Source organism: Corvus moneduloides, chromosome 2 (genome assembly GCF_009650955.1).
Source record: "Corvus moneduloides isolate bCorMon1 chromosome 2, bCorMon1.pri, whole genome shotgun sequence".
Taxonomy (NCBI): domain Eukaryota; kingdom Metazoa; phylum Chordata; class Aves; order Passeriformes; family Corvidae; genus Corvus; species Corvus moneduloides.
In genome coordinates, this window is record NC_045477.1 from 45,816,178 (window position 1) to 45,832,661 (window position 16,484).

At 42.3% G+C, this 16,484-nt stretch overlaps 1 protein-coding gene across 2 annotated transcripts in view; it reads right to left on the reverse strand.

The window, feature by feature from the left end:
- Positions 1–2,921: 2,921 nt before the first annotated feature.
- Positions 2,922–16,484, reverse strand: part of LATS2 (large tumor suppressor kinase 2) — a 48,947-nt gene continuing 35,384 nt past the window's right edge. Inside the window, exons 3-9 of one of the 2 annotated variants that reach the window (XM_032099392.1) lie at positions 15,119–15,251; positions 11,681–13,218; positions 8,394–8,976; positions 7,595–7,777; positions 6,295–6,401; positions 5,164–5,552; positions 2,922–4,050 (exon numbers count right to left, since the gene is read on the reverse strand). In XM_032099392.1, the coding sequence (XP_031955283.1) occupies positions 4,041–4,050; positions 5,164–5,552; positions 6,295–6,401; positions 7,595–7,777; positions 8,394–8,976; positions 11,681–13,218; positions 15,119–15,251 (2,943 nt within the window). In that variant the 3' untranslated portion in view covers positions 2,922–4,040. Of the gene's footprint in view, positions 5,553–6,294; positions 6,402–7,594; positions 7,778–8,393; positions 8,977–11,680; positions 13,219–15,118; positions 15,252–16,484 lie in introns of both variants that reach the window. The other variant, XM_032099391.1, reaches the window with a different exon arrangement.

Sequence of the window (16,484 nt, forward strand, 5' to 3'; positions counted from 1 at the left end):
CCTCCTTTCCTTTTTGCTGGCTGGACTACTGAGAACGATCAGGTCTCTTTAGTGAAATTAACTGCTTTGAAATTGGCATCAAACCAGTAAAAGCCACAGGCAGCTGCTGAGCTGAGCTTACTGCTGCCATTGAGGCCAAGAATGACCAATGCTATGGAAAGCAGCTATCAAGACAAAGTAACTCATCAGAGCATGAGGCCACCATGAGCGGCTGAGGAGAGGCTGCCCCCAGGAGCAGTGATTTCATTTTCAGACTTTGCATTACTAAAGATAACCCACTTTACTGGGTTAACTTTGCCATGTTACTGAGTGACCTGCAGATCCTTCTTTCTAGTTCAGTTTCCCCTCTGGCCACTGAAAGCCATCAGTGCTTCCTTTGGAAAGGAGCACAATTGCGCAGCCAACTGTTGCCCTGAAGAAAGAAAGGAAAAAACCTCACCCATAGCTACCCAACAGCATAAAAGCAGGAGAAAAAAAAGCACTATTACTTATGACAAGCATATTTATGGGACATTTGATGTGGCCTTCACAAGTACAGCCAGGAGTTTAAGGGAAAAGCTTTCCATCTGTGGCTATACTTCGTGGCACTTGGTGACCTCCTTTGTGGCACTTGGCTGGGCAAACCAGCAGCATCGTGGTGAGCTCTTGCTCCATTTTGCTCAAAAGCAGCCCAGGGACAGAGGCAGTGTGGGAGCCACATGGCAATGCAGCCTCTCTCTTCTCTGTACAGCAGCACCCAGAGCTGCAGGCCTGGCTCACTGGGTGAGGACACGTGCAGGCTCCCTCCTGTCCAGCAGGACTTCCTGGGAAGGCTGCTGTGCTCCCAACAAGGGCCAGACCAACAGGAGGTGGAAGAATGTTCTCCCCAACATGTGCACCCCCACAGGGTAACCACTGCACGCTGCAGCAAGGCTGGACCATCTTTAAAGTCTTCTCCTGGCTGCCACTCATGGCCTAACAGGATCAGCTATTTCCCCTTGCCCATGTGTTCCCCTTGCACACTTAATTTCCCCTTTTCGTACAATAGTCAAGGGGTCCAAGTACCTGAGGTTTTCTCAGGTCATGGGGATGAGATGGGATGCGGCTTAACTCTATTTTTTGAGCCCCACTGAAGTCTGAAAAACACTTGAGATGACCCAAGGCCTGCTTCATGAAGCCCCATTCTCCTCACACATGCAAAAATAATAGATGCTGTCACAGGTATTTTTCATCTCACAGCACTGACGTAAAGGCACTTTGAAACCACGAGAGCTGCAAGTCAGTGCATCCGTCAGTCCGTTCAAATCTCTGCTGTCCGTGTCACCAGGCTCCAGTTTCTTGTGCAAGGCCTGGAGCTACTGTTGTATTTGCAGAAGGTGATGCCAGCTTTAAGGATCAGATCCTCAGTTTGTTTTGGTAAGATGGAGCCCAGGACTGCGTTTTTACAAAAAGCTGCCCACTGCTCATTCACTGCTCAAAACAGAAACACAAAGAAGGTACAATTTCCATGTTCTTGCTGCAGCAAATCTCTCTGCCAGGAAAAACATTTTTACACTTCTTTTGGGGTGTGTGTGTGTGTGTTTTAATGGTTGCTATTTCTACATTATCTATTCCTAAGATTATTTCCTGTGGGAAAGATTTCTTACTTTTAATTCCAATAATAAATTTAGTAACAGTTGCCATTTTCTGCCAATGTTTCTGCATTTTGGGATAGTACCAAATTATATGTTCTAAATTCCTCTTCTCATTGCAGTTTCTCTAGGAAAGCTTTTAAGGCAGTTATTTCATACCTCAAAAATTACAGGGAAAAGAATTTTCTTATGCTCATGAGACCAATTTTCCATCCAGTTCCAGGCTATCGCCTGCTTCCTGCATAGCCTCATTCTTCCATTTCCATTTAAAAGTCAAATGCTTCTCTCCCTCATTTAGCTTTCATGTTGCTCAAGCTAGGCACCTGGTTATAACTTCCACTACCAGTTCTTTTGTATCCAACTACAAAACAGTTGCTTCTCAAGAATTGTTGCTGCTGCTCAGCACTGCTCAGCTGCTGGCCCCACTGAAGAGTAGAGGTATGAAAGGCTTGCAGAGGCTCCTTTCTGTTCCTGGCAGCCCTGCTTTATGAAGTTTTCTGGTTTTTAAAGTTATCTGGGATTTTTATGATGGTTTGTTTTGTTTTTGAGGAAGAGGTATTTTAATACCAACCCTGAGTTTTTATAACCTCTGAAAAGAAGATACTTGATGATTTTGCGGGAAGTTCAGCAGAAACAAGAATGCTTAGAGCCAGCCTCAGTACGTGGCACAAGGTTTACTTGTCCAAATTTCATAAAATTTACTCCTAAGTTTCTGTTTACCTCTGAAATGTCTGCAAAGGATGAGAGGCTTCTACAGACAGTGCCTGATAAACCTGAAAGATTGGTTTTTCAAATCAGTTCTTCTTTAGGTGAAAGGAGAGTTGGCTTCTGTTCCCTATGGCACAGATTGTAAATCAGTAATATTCGTGTGGTGGAAGCACCTGTTTCCTTCTGGGCTAGTTTCTCTTGTTTTGCTTAGTTGCAGAGATTCTGTATGTGCAGGCAAATTATTTACATTTGAGAAATGAATCAGAGGCAACAGCCAGAGGGGGCAAGCCAGGGTTGTGGCTGCCCTGGCAGCACCACCGCTGCACAGAAAGTGACTGCGTTCACTTTTATGCCATCCACTGACCTGGTCATGCCAAACGAGGTTTTACCCGGAATCCTGCTCCTTATTCTTAAGGGCCATGAGGACAGAAGAAATTGTCTGAAGGTACCCAGAGATTCCACATCAAATGCTGATGCAGCAATGAGATTTGGGTCTTATGTTTGTAGCTCAACCCCATCAATAACATTACAAAAAGAAACCCATTAAAACTTCTGCCTTAAAGGACGAAGAAGTTGTCTGTTTGAATAATACATAACACATTGTAGATTTTGATTCAGATTTTTAATAAATTCTGCCAGTAGAAGCTTTCAAAGGCAATGATATATCAATAAATAACAGTTAAATTGAGTTCCTGAGAAAGAACCTACCACATGAAAGAATGTCAGATAGATGTAAATAACAAAAAAATGGCATTACTATATAAAAAAGCAGTAATACTGAATCTTACATGAACTGTCACGACACAAGCACTGCATACCTCAGAACATTCCTTTCATACAAATGTAAACAAATACACAATCATTTTTGTTTAGTTTAGGCTGATGAATTCATATGTTGTTGCTTAGATATCTAAACAATGGATAGGATAGGATATGCTAAAACATTAAGGAATAATATGTGGAATAATATATGGAAAAAATAACGAAGCTCCAGATTTAAAAATAAAATAAAGCAAAAACACATTAAAGGAGTGTTTTCCCCAAATGTTATTAGGTCAATCACTTTAAATAGGACTGTTACACTAATCTGAATTAAGGATTTTTGTGTGTGTTTACTTATTTAGTTATATATAATATATATGCAAATACATATGGCTTAATTATCTTTAGTATTCTGATATCATCTTGAATAATTCTCACTTATACATACAAGAAAAAAATGCATATTTTAACATAGTTAAGAACTGATATTTCAAAGTATGCCTATAATTTGACAGAAATGAAGGCCTATTGTGCTCCATCACAGCAACATTTTAACCTCTGGACAACGGGACAGAATGACCTACCAACAATGCCAACATTTTCCGATGTCAGTGCCCAAAACACTAGGATCCTAAATGGATACACAGCCAGTTACGTGTGGGGATGTGATGTGTGGAAAGCCACGTACCTCCAGGTCCCGTAGGTGTCCATGGAGCTGCAGGCACCCAGCCTCAGCCTCAGCCTCGCTGTGCCCGGGGCCTCGATGTGTTATGGGAGCCCCGCTTTGGGAGACGCTCCGGTTTGGACGCTGTGCTGCCTCTGCCAGCTGGAGCCACGGCCACTGTGCTGCTCCCTGCCTGAGCCAGCCCCATCCAGGCTCTCCCCAGAAATCTGCTCCGTTGTAATGGTCTGGCTGCTGATCCTCGGTGGGGAAACGTGTGTGCCCATGACACGTGCTTACTAAAACCATCTGTTACATCAGACCACAACATCACTACTCAGGTATAACCTTTGCAATCTGTTTTACAAAATTAATATTGGATACAATCATAAGAGGAAACCATCCACACAATACATTATCAACACATGGTTTAAAATGGTCTAATTTTAGACCCTTAGAAAAATGGATCCACAGGACCTGCCTGTGAATGGCAAGAAAAGGCCATCTCAAATAGAAAAACACTGCTCATGCAACATTCTTCACACACTAGACAATGAAATCACACCCAAGTTGCCACTTGCTCACACTTTCTATTACACTCCAATAAGCAGAAGGAAATAAAGCAGCTTTAAGGTTACGTCACAATTTTGAAATGTGGAAAATACATATAAAAACAAAAATCACGGTGTGAATACAATGGCATCAGTAAATTTAGAAAATTAGAGAGCAGTTTTCTTTTTTTCATTTCTCTTCCTTTTTTTTTATCTTTCTTACATTATTGCACAGAGACCTCTCATCACATGTTCTTCAGCTTAATGCATCTTCCTAAATGTGAAGTAAGTGCTAGGGATAAAATAAAAATGTAGAAAAGAAGAACAGCAGCATGATTTGTCAAAGTTAATCCCTATAATTTAGTAGGAAAAAAACCCTGCTATAAACAAAATATAAGTGCTCTTTATTCATTTAAAAAATAACGCTGACAGTTGCAGAAGTCTGTAAATGTTAATCTGAGTAAGGGGGATGCTGACCTCAAATAAAAATAGGCCTAGAAACGACAGACTGCTGGCCTTGCAGATTTTGGTGAAGACCAGGATTTCAAGTGTAATTATCAACAAAGTTATTTACAGTAGAACTGACCTGAACTGTCAAGAGTGCTATCTTTAGGAGCTGGCCCTGCAAGCTTCTTACTCCCCAGGATGTCTCCAGCCTCAGCTGAAGGTACATCTGACCAAGTGCTGCAGGATCAGCTCCTAAAGGATCAGGTAAGGGCCCTATTGGATTTGAGATTAGTTTTATCTGGTACTCTATACAATAATTTACACATATACAGGCTGACAAGCTCCAGTCTGATCCACCACACCTTTGTCTTCTACATCAGACTTCTCAGACTGGCAAACTTCCATGCCAGAAGGTTTGGGATACCTGAACGGATAGCCGTTGTCATCAAAGAATCTTCGGAAAGTAAACTCGTAAAAAGCATGTTCTGTGTGTTTGCTGTTGGAAGAGGCTAGTGGATCCCAGGTCCTGGTGCTGTCACCACTAGTATCATTCCAAGGACTTTCTTCCTCAACTGGATCAAAATTTGAAGTGTCCATTGGATGGCTGATCTTTGGAACATAGGGAGCTGGCTGCCTACGGATATCGGTAGAGAAGTCCATAGAGTGAAAGAAAGAATGGGCTTTAATATCATCTGCTCCATTTCTTCCAAGCCTGTCCTCAGCAGCACAGCAGAGCTTTGTGATAAGATCAGTTGCCTCAGGGCTCAGCTTGATCTGTGAGGGAATGTGCAGTGTGCTTTCCCAATTTATCACCTGCAAGTAACAAAGGTATTAAGGAACTTCTGATCTGGAAACAGAACCCTTCCGATGGCCAGCATGAACTGTACAGAAGTGCACACGTAACAAGTCATCTCACAGTCTCCATAGTTCAGAGCTTCAAGAACCCAATTATCAGATTGCATTGCCTGTTAGAAATTACTCTAATGAACCAGAAAAACATTGTTGGCTAGCAGACAAAAGGAGCAATTCTTTTTTTTTAAAAGGCAAATTCCTTCCTGAATGCTCCTATGGTCAGATTTGAGAACATACTCAGTTTACACATGATTTTGTGCAATGACTTCAAGGAATTACTTCTCTTTGTCTCCAAAACATAAACTAGGAAAAGTGGTGATGAGATAGATCCTTTCTAATAAAGAACTAATATTGCTCAACTTTGAAACACATTGCCAACTGCAACTGTCACTGGCATATCAGGTACTAAATAGGCACTCTAAGGAATTTAAATGGATGAACTTGTGCTTGAGAAATGACAATTCTGCTGAGAAGACTCATAAAACTAATACCTATCACTGCAGTTGCACAAGTCAGTTCTAGTCTGATATTTTGTGTCTTCATTTACTGGCAAAGGGTATGTGCTTGCACAGAACTATTTAAAATCAGACTTTTTTAACCATTACTCCTTTCTCTGGCAGAAGAAAGGGGAGTAGGTCTGTGCATGAAAGAGAAGGGAAGGGAAAGTTTTGCTACCACAGATTGGAACTTTGCTTCAACTTACCTTCAGCTGGGTTTCTGTGGGTGTAGGAGCCAGGAAAGGAGGCTGTCCCACTAACATCTCAAAGAGGATCACACCAACACTCCACCAGTCACAGAGCTGAGTGTATCCTGAAAGACAAGTCAAAGGGTTGACCTCCACTAGTCAAGGAGAACATGTATAGAGCTACTTGCAATTAAGTATTAAAACATACAGCACAAACTTCTGCCTTTTCTCACACAAAAGGTTTGTGACTTCTCTTGCTGACCTAAATTTTACTGCTGTCAGTAAAGACCTAATCCTGTTGTCCTTGAACCTTTGTGAATAAATTAAATTCTCAACAAAAGTGAATTGTGAAACTGCGTCATTAAAAAAAATGAAGGAGTTTTTTGTGCCCAGTCCCACAGCTACGCAGCACAAACTGGACCTCAAAGAATAACAAAAATGTTTAGTGACTGATGTCCACCCTAGGTTCAGTGGAGGTGAATCCACAACTTTGAAAAGCTGCTGGAAAGCACAGCCTGGCTCTACAGACAGAGGAAAGCCACAGATGACTTTCTGAGCAAGTTCCAAGCAAAGGAACAACCTCAATCACCTAACTGCTGAGACAAGACCAATAAGGTGCATGTTTAAGGTCTCAAAAAAAGATTTAAACACTGATTTCAATGGAACTTGTGTCATCAGATGATGTAGGATCCAGTGTGAAATCTCTGTTAGAGCAGATTAGCCTTAGGGTCTAGCTTGCAGACAAGTCTGAACACCTGATCTCCTTACTACTGTGACAATGTCAGTTCTGCACGGATAGTCACCAAGTACTGTCCAAACTCCTCAAGCTAAGCTTTTGAATGCAGGGTGTCCAGAGTAAATGGTGGAAAACTTTCTCTTGGGTTCCACAGGTTCTGGCTGGGAACGTGGAGGACGTATTTCCACAAGTTTACATCATCCATACTTAAGTGGCCCATCTGAATCAGTGATCCAGACCTATCAGCTGGCTACTCACTGGTCCTTGTAAACTTGATAGGGATCAGAGCTGTACTCCTCAAGTACAGATAATCTGCTTTATACTTGAAAAATATCACTTAAAATTATCCAACACATTTATTAGCAGTCTCACTCAAAGGCCTCAGTGTGGGCATTACACAGACACACAAAGTATGGCCAAACCCAGTGTCAGTGAGGTGATGCTAAACACTGGAGCACTGAGAGTTCTCCTTAGTCTGACTGAAGTGTTTCTTGCCTTCAGAATGACAACCTTCCAAAGCAGCAAGCTTATTCAAGGAAGAAAAAAAAAAAAAAGTGAAACAGGAGAAAAAGGTTTACCTACCTTTACGAAGCAGGACTTCAGGAGCAATGTAATTAGGGGTTCCAACTAACGAGTGGGCCAGACATCTCTGGTGCTGCTTCTTAGCTCTTTGTTCCAATGTCTTCAGCCTATCTCCACATCGACAGTTGGACACATCATCCCAAAGATCACTGGGCTCCATGCTGTCTTGCCTGATATGGCTCCCTTTCAAATGGGAGAGAAAGTTTACACTCATGGTCATAAAACACGACACATTAAGAGAGAAGTATTTACCCAGATCTAGAGCCATCTCCTACTCTCAGTGAAGAACAGCATTTGAACTTTAAACCCAAAGTATTTTCTTATGCCCTCCCATTCACAATTGGATTTCCATACAAAATGTCCAACAAAATGTCTCTGTCTCAGCACAAGGAAGTATACTTCCCATGGGGGATACAGTACCATGGAGTATACTTAAGTCAGCTACACCAATTGCTTATGACCTTTTTGCCAACAGAAAGCAGTACTCAATAGAACATGCAGAAGATGTGTGGACTACTCCAAAGCTGTGACTAAATCATTTCACCACCAAAAGAGACCCTCCAAACAAGAATAAACTGAAAAATTGCTGCTGCTGCCACATTACTGACAGGGTTTTGAACAGTATTGGAAACAAAAGGACTGGAAACAAGCTAACTGAATGAGTCAGAGAGAGACAGGCACATTTTATTGCCATTGACTGTTTAGAGAGTTTCCTGATCTGGTGCTTCTGCCAAGAAGTAGGTGCTTGTTTCAACACAAATAACACAATAACATCCCAGAAAAAGGCTAAAAATATTACCTTTCTGATAGTATTTTGAATTGTGAGTCCACCTGAATCCAGTACACAGTCCAAAGTCAGTCAGTTTGATATGCCCATCGAGGTCTATCAGAATGTTGTCAGGCTTGATGTCTCGATGAATAAATCCCATTTTGTGCACACTCTCTATGGCCAAAGTGAGCTCTGCAATATAAAATCTAGCCAGACGCTCTGGGAAGACCTCCATCCGAATCAGTAGGCTCATCATATCCCCACCAGGGATGTAGTCCATCACAAAGTACAAATTGTCTTTATCTTGGAAGGAATAATAAAGTTTAACCACCCACTCATTGTCTGCCTCAGCAAGTATGTCTCTCTCTGCTTTGACATGAGCCACCTGATTCCGGTTCAGCACATCTTTCTTTCGCAGAGTCTTCATGGCATACAGGGCATGGGTGTCCACTTTGCAGGCCAGGCACACTTCTCCAAAGGCACCAATACCCAGAGTCTTGATTTTCACAAACATAGATTTGTCCATTTTGGCCCTTTTAAGCCTGTTGTAGTTAGACTCCTTCTGGTAGAGAATTTTCCTCATTTGTTCCTGTTCTGCTTCACAGAGGCCAGCCTTTACAAAGGAAAGCAAACCACAAGAGCTAGTACTGTTATATTCATAGCAAGAGAACAATAAATGAGCATTCCCAAAACACATTTCTCAGAAAAATTAACCAAGAACCAGAAAAGATGTATTCATGAGAGATATACTCTCCTGTCTGTCTGTTGAGGTATTTCTGAAAAAAGGGCAAACTCACTGTGCCCAAACTTTGCCTGAATTTGCAGTATCTGAGATTGGTCTGCCTGTCTCATTTGGCTGAACAAGAAGGCATGGGGCAATAATGTCAGACAGGGGAATACAACATAAACCTGACCATGGGATTTGGTTTACACTTCAAATGTGCACTTTGCCACTATACTCCACTGCACATATGTGCACTTAAGCCCACCTTAATTTAAACTGAAACTTAAACCTATGTGCAACAGTTCACTTTGTTCACAAATGGTTCCCTAGGGCAACTCACATTAACAGTTCCTAGCTTGGATGCTATTTGTTTGGTTTTGTGTTGTAATTAAGGAGTTGCCTGTGACCTACACATTCCCAGGTGCCTTGGAACCTTATTTAGAAATTGTGGTTTTTCCTCTACCATATACAGCCTCCACTCTCAAAGTTTTTAGATCTTCTGAGCATCTGTCCTACAAACTTCTCTTTTTCCCCTCCCAAAATATGTGCATATAATCCTCAGGTCTGGTCTCTTCTCAGCCACTGCCACCCAGACCCTGGTGCTATTTCCCTCCCAAATGTACTATTTTCCCTCTGCACCCAAGCTGTAGAACAGCTGGCTTGTCTACCTCCTGTCTCCAGAGAGGCTCTACAAGTAACATTTCACAGGGCTGTGGGGAGAAACCTCCTGGAAAAGAGAGAAGCAGCAGTATCCAATCAGATTTTCCTCACCCTTCAAGACAGAGCCTGCAGAGTGCCAACTCTGCCAACTTCAGTACCCGGCCCTCTACTAAGAGCCACTGGTGGCCTCCACCAGCAGAAACCCCCAGGCTGATCCCCAGGCTCCTCTGACAACTCACTTACTGCAGCATGCTCTTTTCTTTCTGCATACCCCAGTTCCAAAAGCCTGAATTAACTGGCATCAACTGAACTACTTTTGAGAGAAAGATCAGTGCCTGGTGAGAAGGGGCCACTGGGAGGGTGGAGGGGGCTGAAGCCAACTGATTAGCAGGCTAGAAAAAGGGCTGCACCTTAGGTTGATTTAATTCCACATCTGTAGTCTAGGTATCTAAAGATGAATGTGGGCAGCCTGACTATGCAAAGAGATCCCCATGGTATAAAAATTAAATCTGTATGAATAAAGAATGGAGGAAATCTACAGAAACATGCAGAACAGGTAGGATGAATTTTCAGACTGAAGGAAACAGCCAAACCAAAACAAGGAATACTGTTTTCAAAATGAAAGGTAAGTACATCAATCCATAATAAAAGAAGAGTTTCCTTTTTAAGGTAAAATGACAAGTGTGTTCTGTTCTTGCTAATTCTAGAATAATGCAATATTCAGATAGCCAAAATCTCCTGCGTGCATATTTTCAGTCAGTGATGAGGTTTCTAGGGGAAGGAGTTGTTTTTGTTTGTACCTGAATTATCTCTGAATGAGGGAAAGCTGAAGAGTCAGAAGAGAAGAACTAGCACAATTAGATGCTGTTATACTTCTCTAGAGATCATTCTCTATCTCAGTCTCACAGAAATATTCACTAAATTCAAGCAACACAATACAGCCTGTACTTGCAGTGAGGACGAACTATTAACTGTCACTAAAATACCAACATTTCAAGAGATTTTCCAAGAATATTCTTTTAATTCTAACCTCAACAAACAAACTCCTGAGTTTTCTGGTGCAATGTGAGCATCAAATTAATTGACTTTGGAAACTGACTGCGCTAGGAAAGATTGGGTAGTTAATTATTACCCATTACGTGTTAATAACAGCTTTCCTTAGAGCTTATCCTTTAATGCAAAAGTAGACTAATCATATTCCAGTCATGCCTGGGAAGAAAAAAACCCCTCTTCCTCTTCCACATATAAAAATTACAAACATAACTGCCAGACCAACCATCAGAGCCTGGCAGCTTTGTTTTAAGCAGCACTATCAGAGAGTCAGCTTAGATTCAAAAGCTACAGTTAGGCATTAAAGAAGTTCTATCACCCAAAGTGCATCTCCCCGAGACTTGCCTCTAGAACAAGTTCTGGCAACGGTCCCAAAATCAGTTCAAGCTGGTCCAGATATGGTTACTTGCACAACAGTATTACTTACATGTGTTCAACAGACAACTTTCAGTCAAGTATTACACACTCAGCTGAAAATATGGCACAGTGACTACACTGCCAAGCTGAACCACAGCTTTGGTGAATGAGCAGCAATCATGGAACAGTGAGGAAGAACTAGACCAAAGAGTTTTGCAAGGGCTGCCAAAGTATTGGCAGAATAATCTCAGCCTCAATCCTGCCTTCTAAGTTCTTACCTATAATATGGGGGGATTTTGCTTCATTTTACTTTTCTGGTATGAAGAAATATCATTTCACATCTCAGGTTTTTCAAACAGCCCCCCAGATCTGCACCTACACTTCTAAGTGGATGCAGTCTGGTATAGGGAGGTGTCTGACAGCTACTACTTCAGTGGATTCTGCCTTTAAAATTTTTTTTACAAATTAAAAATAGTAATAATCAATTTGACCCTATTAGATTTTACTGTAACAAAATAAGAATTACTTTTGCCATTTCTTGCTCCAATTGTAACCTTCTATTAATTTTCTGCTGGTAGGTCTTTATGACGTTCTCTACATGTTGCTCCATGTAGAACTTGAAGGCAAAAGGTGAGTAGCTCTTTATTCGGGATTCTCGCTTTTCCTCATCTTTGCCATTTTTTCGTACAGGCACCGGAGATGTCTGAATCTGCTTTTTATCCTTGCTTGGTTTTTCAGCTTTAGTGTTCTTGCTGTTTTTATCATTTCGCTCGTTGCTCTCTTCAGCCTTATTGCTCGTTGAACTGGGGACCACACGCAGAGTCTGCTCCACGCCCATGCACAAGCAGTTGACATCAAACTGCTCAGAGGTGCCAGGAAGTAACAAATGCTTGGGATAGGGTGGTGGTGGACACCGCAGTTCCTGGTTACCGTAATCCACATCTAGCTGATAGGCATTAGCTGCTCCAGATGGTGGCACGTGCTGCTCCATGATCTCCAAGCCATCCACAGCCGGTGCCTGCGCAGGCAACCAGCCAGGATGGGAAGGTCCCACTGCAGTCTGAGGCTCGGGTCTCATCACTCGCATGCTCTTCACTGGCTGGAGGATATGAGCAGATGTGACTGCCGTGATTGTGTTTGGAGATGCAATGGAAGGATCAGGTTTTCCTGGAGGAACCTGCCTCATAGACACTGTCACTTGTGGCTGTTGCTGGTGGTTGTTGAAGGAGTTTGTTCTGCTTGGCACTGTGGCATCAGGTCTGAAGGATACGTGTTGCCGTGGAGATGCTTCTATTCCTGGGTTTTGTAAAGAATCTCTGCGTGACGGGGTTGCTGCCTGCCACTGCTGAACTTGAGGATTATTCATGTCATAGAGGTCCATGTTTAGGCTATTTCTAGATGGAGTTAATAGATTTTGTGGTGGACTGTCTGAAAAATCATTAGCAAAGGCTGGACCTCTGGATATCACATGCATTTGATGAGAAGAAGGACTTGTCTGCTTGTGATGAGAATGTGAGATATACAGGCTTGCTGGTGCCTGCTGAAATGCATGACCAGTATTGTTCTGAACAACTGCCCCTTTATTTGGGAGATTGGCATATCCTCCCTCCTGCTGCATCTTGTTTTGGAAGGATGGACTCCGCTGAACACCATATCCCATAGGTTCCCCCTGCACCATCATGTGCTGTCTACTGTAATGTTGGCTGTTGGAGCCATGAGACGCCTGCAGCTGCAAGGCCTGGCTGCTGTGATTAGCCACTGGATAATTAATCACAGAAGACTCCATATTTGCAGGGTATGCTTTCTGCTGGTGGCTCGTTGGTGTGCTGTGAGTGCCCACTCCAGAGGGTCGCTGCACAGGAGCAGTCATAGCTGAAGACTGAGAAGTAGAGATTAAATAGTCCATGTAGGGCCTTGGAACTTCAGTAAGCATATTTGCACCTTCTGCTCCAAAGCCTGTCCCTTCATAGGCTGCATTACTGATCTGATGGTAGGACGGAAAAGATTCATTTGATCCTTCAAAGCTCGGCCTGCGGGTTACATTATTTGGCACAATACCCTTTCCTTTACAAAAAGAACACAGAAGAATGTTAGGAAACAATTCAGGTGAACCAATTACTTTGTATTACTCACCCATCTATACATACAGACATACACCACACACATGCATACGGCACAGGGAATATGTGTTATAAAAACACCTTTCAAAATCTAAATTAAGCACTCTGAACATTTGAAGTTATAAGTGCCAAGTATTCCTACTGATAACGAGCTACTGGCTCACAATATTGCTCATGCCAGGAATCATCAGGGAGTCCTATCAAATCATGAAAATAGAAGCACAAATTCCCTAACTATGAACTCATCAGATTACTCTACAGCCTGTTTTTTAAAGCTGGACCAGTATTACCAGTCATTGCTCTCAGATAGGAGGAAGCCACAGAGCAGGGTGCTAAGTACAACACCAATGGGCAGGAAATAGCTCCTGGAAAGACTTTCCATATAACTTAAAGTCAACATTGCTATAAACTACTAGGCCATCACAGAGTCCATCTTCTGTACAGTGAGCCACCTGCTCACACTTGTTTTCTATTTACATCTCTCTCTTCCATCATTCTCAAAAATCCTTCTTTCGTCTCCTTCATTTAAACAAAGGCATCATATGGTTTGTCCTGTATTCCTTCCAATGTGTTGGACACAAAGTACCCCCTCATATTACTCATCTTCCATCTGTTGAGAAGGAAAATCTTTCAGGGTGTCAACATATTAATCTTAGCTTGAAGAATGTGCAGAGACAAGATAGCAACATTCCTACAGTGGAAATGTTAACGGCACTTTTCATCAGTTCTTTGATCTGAGGACAAATTGCAGTTGTATAAAACACTGGCTGCGCTAAAAAGACAAGGGGAGACTCTGTGCTGTTGTTATGTTTTTGTTCCTCTTCTGGTTCTTTAGCTTTCACAAATCACAGGACTTGGCCCATCTATGCCTAAACCATTTCCTTTTAAAATCCTGACTTCACAAAGCCTGTAAGAACAGTCATGCAGGCTTGAACGTTAGATTACAAGCTTTTTGCAGTACACCATGTCCCAGTTGGACCAGATGCAGCACACCTGAGCACAGCTGCTGACTCCTCACCTTGACACACAAGCCCTGCTGCCTACAGACACACAGGGATGTGCACGGCATTAAGACAGGTTCATGCACCCTCTCTGCACACTGAAGAGGCTGCCACCACACTAAAAGATACCTTCATAAAGAATGCAACGTTTTGAAATGGAATCAGAGATCTTTAAAGTGAAATCGGTAATTGGCAGCTCTTTCTCCTGTCATAACATAAGGCCAGCATTACTGAGGCTGTTCTTACAACAACACCCCTGACAGCTCATCTGTTGGGACACAGTGAGATGCACTGATGAGGCTGTGGCAATCTAAAGTATCCGAAAAAATGGGTACTCTGGTGTGGAAGTGGGAGGCAGCCGTAAGACCCATCTGTCATCTCTGTCAGTAGGATTCATGCTGAGCCTTAGGGACAAGCGGACTTTGCTTTCCCTTATCAGAGGCCATAAAAGAAAATAGCAGCAATAACTGCCCTTCTTTGGGACACATAATTCAGCTGTGCAAATAATCTTGATGTCAAGAGAGCTATGATGTCCACCTCCTTGATTTGTATACCAGTAAGTCTGTTCTGGTCTGATGGAGGAATATTTGGATTTGAGTAACAGATTTCTATTTGAGAATGTAGACTATGAATGAGTACATAGACCACTCTTCGGAAGCAGGTGAATTGTACTGAGGTTCCAGCCCAGCTGGCCTTGCAAGGCCAGGTTCACTTCACTATTTCCTACAGGACTGCTATGGAACACTGCTGTCCAACACTTCTCCCCAGCTACGACCCTACTTTAAAAACTAGCTTACTGCAAGAAAGAAGAACACAATTTAAAAAAAAGAAGTTCATGCTTACCTGGTGAGGTTTGCTTAATTACACGTACTATCTGTTCATTTCTAGGATCCAAGTAGCTCATCTTACTGATGTACTCCAGGGCTGCTTCAATACTCCTGCTCCCTGTCTGCTTCAGTGCCCGAACAGCCATCTCCTATACAAAGCAAACAAGAATTGAATCACGTCTTGACAAACCCCAAGCACCGGATTGTGAGTTGTAAAGCAGTTAAGTGTTCTTACATTAATAGGAACATTTTAAACACCAGATCACAGCTGCCTGAAGCACAATGGACTCATATTTTGAAAGCATTTGCATGCCTTACACAACTCAAAACTTGTAAGAAGAAAATAACAAAACACACAGCCTACCCAGAGTCTGGCAATTAAAGAAGCCTCAAATTAAAATGTGTCCTTTGAGATCCCTTAAAACAATCTTTGAATCAGGTATGGAAAAGGTAGCATAGTTTCACACTGGATGAAATGAAATGAAAATTTAGCTGCTAGTGTTTGAGAGTATGTCTCTTAGTCACATCTGAACATAGTTAAAACTTTATTCTTTCACAGATGCCACAAAGAAGCTAATTAGGCAGGGTTTGATTTCTGCTCACTAGAGTCAATAGGGAAGAAAAACTGCTGTTTTCAGTATTTCAGACATCATCCACTATTTGTTTGGAAAAGGACTGGGCATCCCAAACTGAAAGTCAGTCACACCGTCAGTCTTTTTAGCTGTATTTTATTGGGCACACATCCACCACTGAGAAGTTAATATGGGTGCCAGACGCACGGCCTGAAAACTAAAACGAGAATATGAAGGCTCCAGCTAAACTTCAAACACAACCACAGTTAGCAACCCCTGCTCTACAGCTCCCTGCAGTCTGTTTATACTTTCACTTACGCCTTTCAACAATGACTCTAGCATTGCACAGTTGCAAAGCAAAATTCACAAATCCTCATGAGGCTGCATGGCCTTTGCTGAAATGACGAAGAAACTGAAATCCAGAGCTTTGATGCTGAATTTAACTCACAGAACTTCACCCATCAAAAAGTTGGATACCTACTCAAAAGTAGTTGCTGAAGACCTTTCTATAATCACCTCCAAAAGGCAGTTCATAGAATAGATATAAGAGGAGATAAACTTTAGTGAGAAATGATTAGGGAACTAATTTGAACTGAACTCCCAGCTCTTAGATGGCTGAAGCTGGATGAAATGAATGCCACCACCAAGGATTTGCACGCAAACGTCAGTATCCTATTCTCTTGCCACTTTACTGCTATTTTTAGGGGAATTCTGTCATTGCAAGCTGCCCACTGGGTGCTGAATCAGATGGAGGCTGTGCCTCCCTGGCCTGGCTGACTGGCTGCAGATGTGGTAGCGGGGTTGGCACCA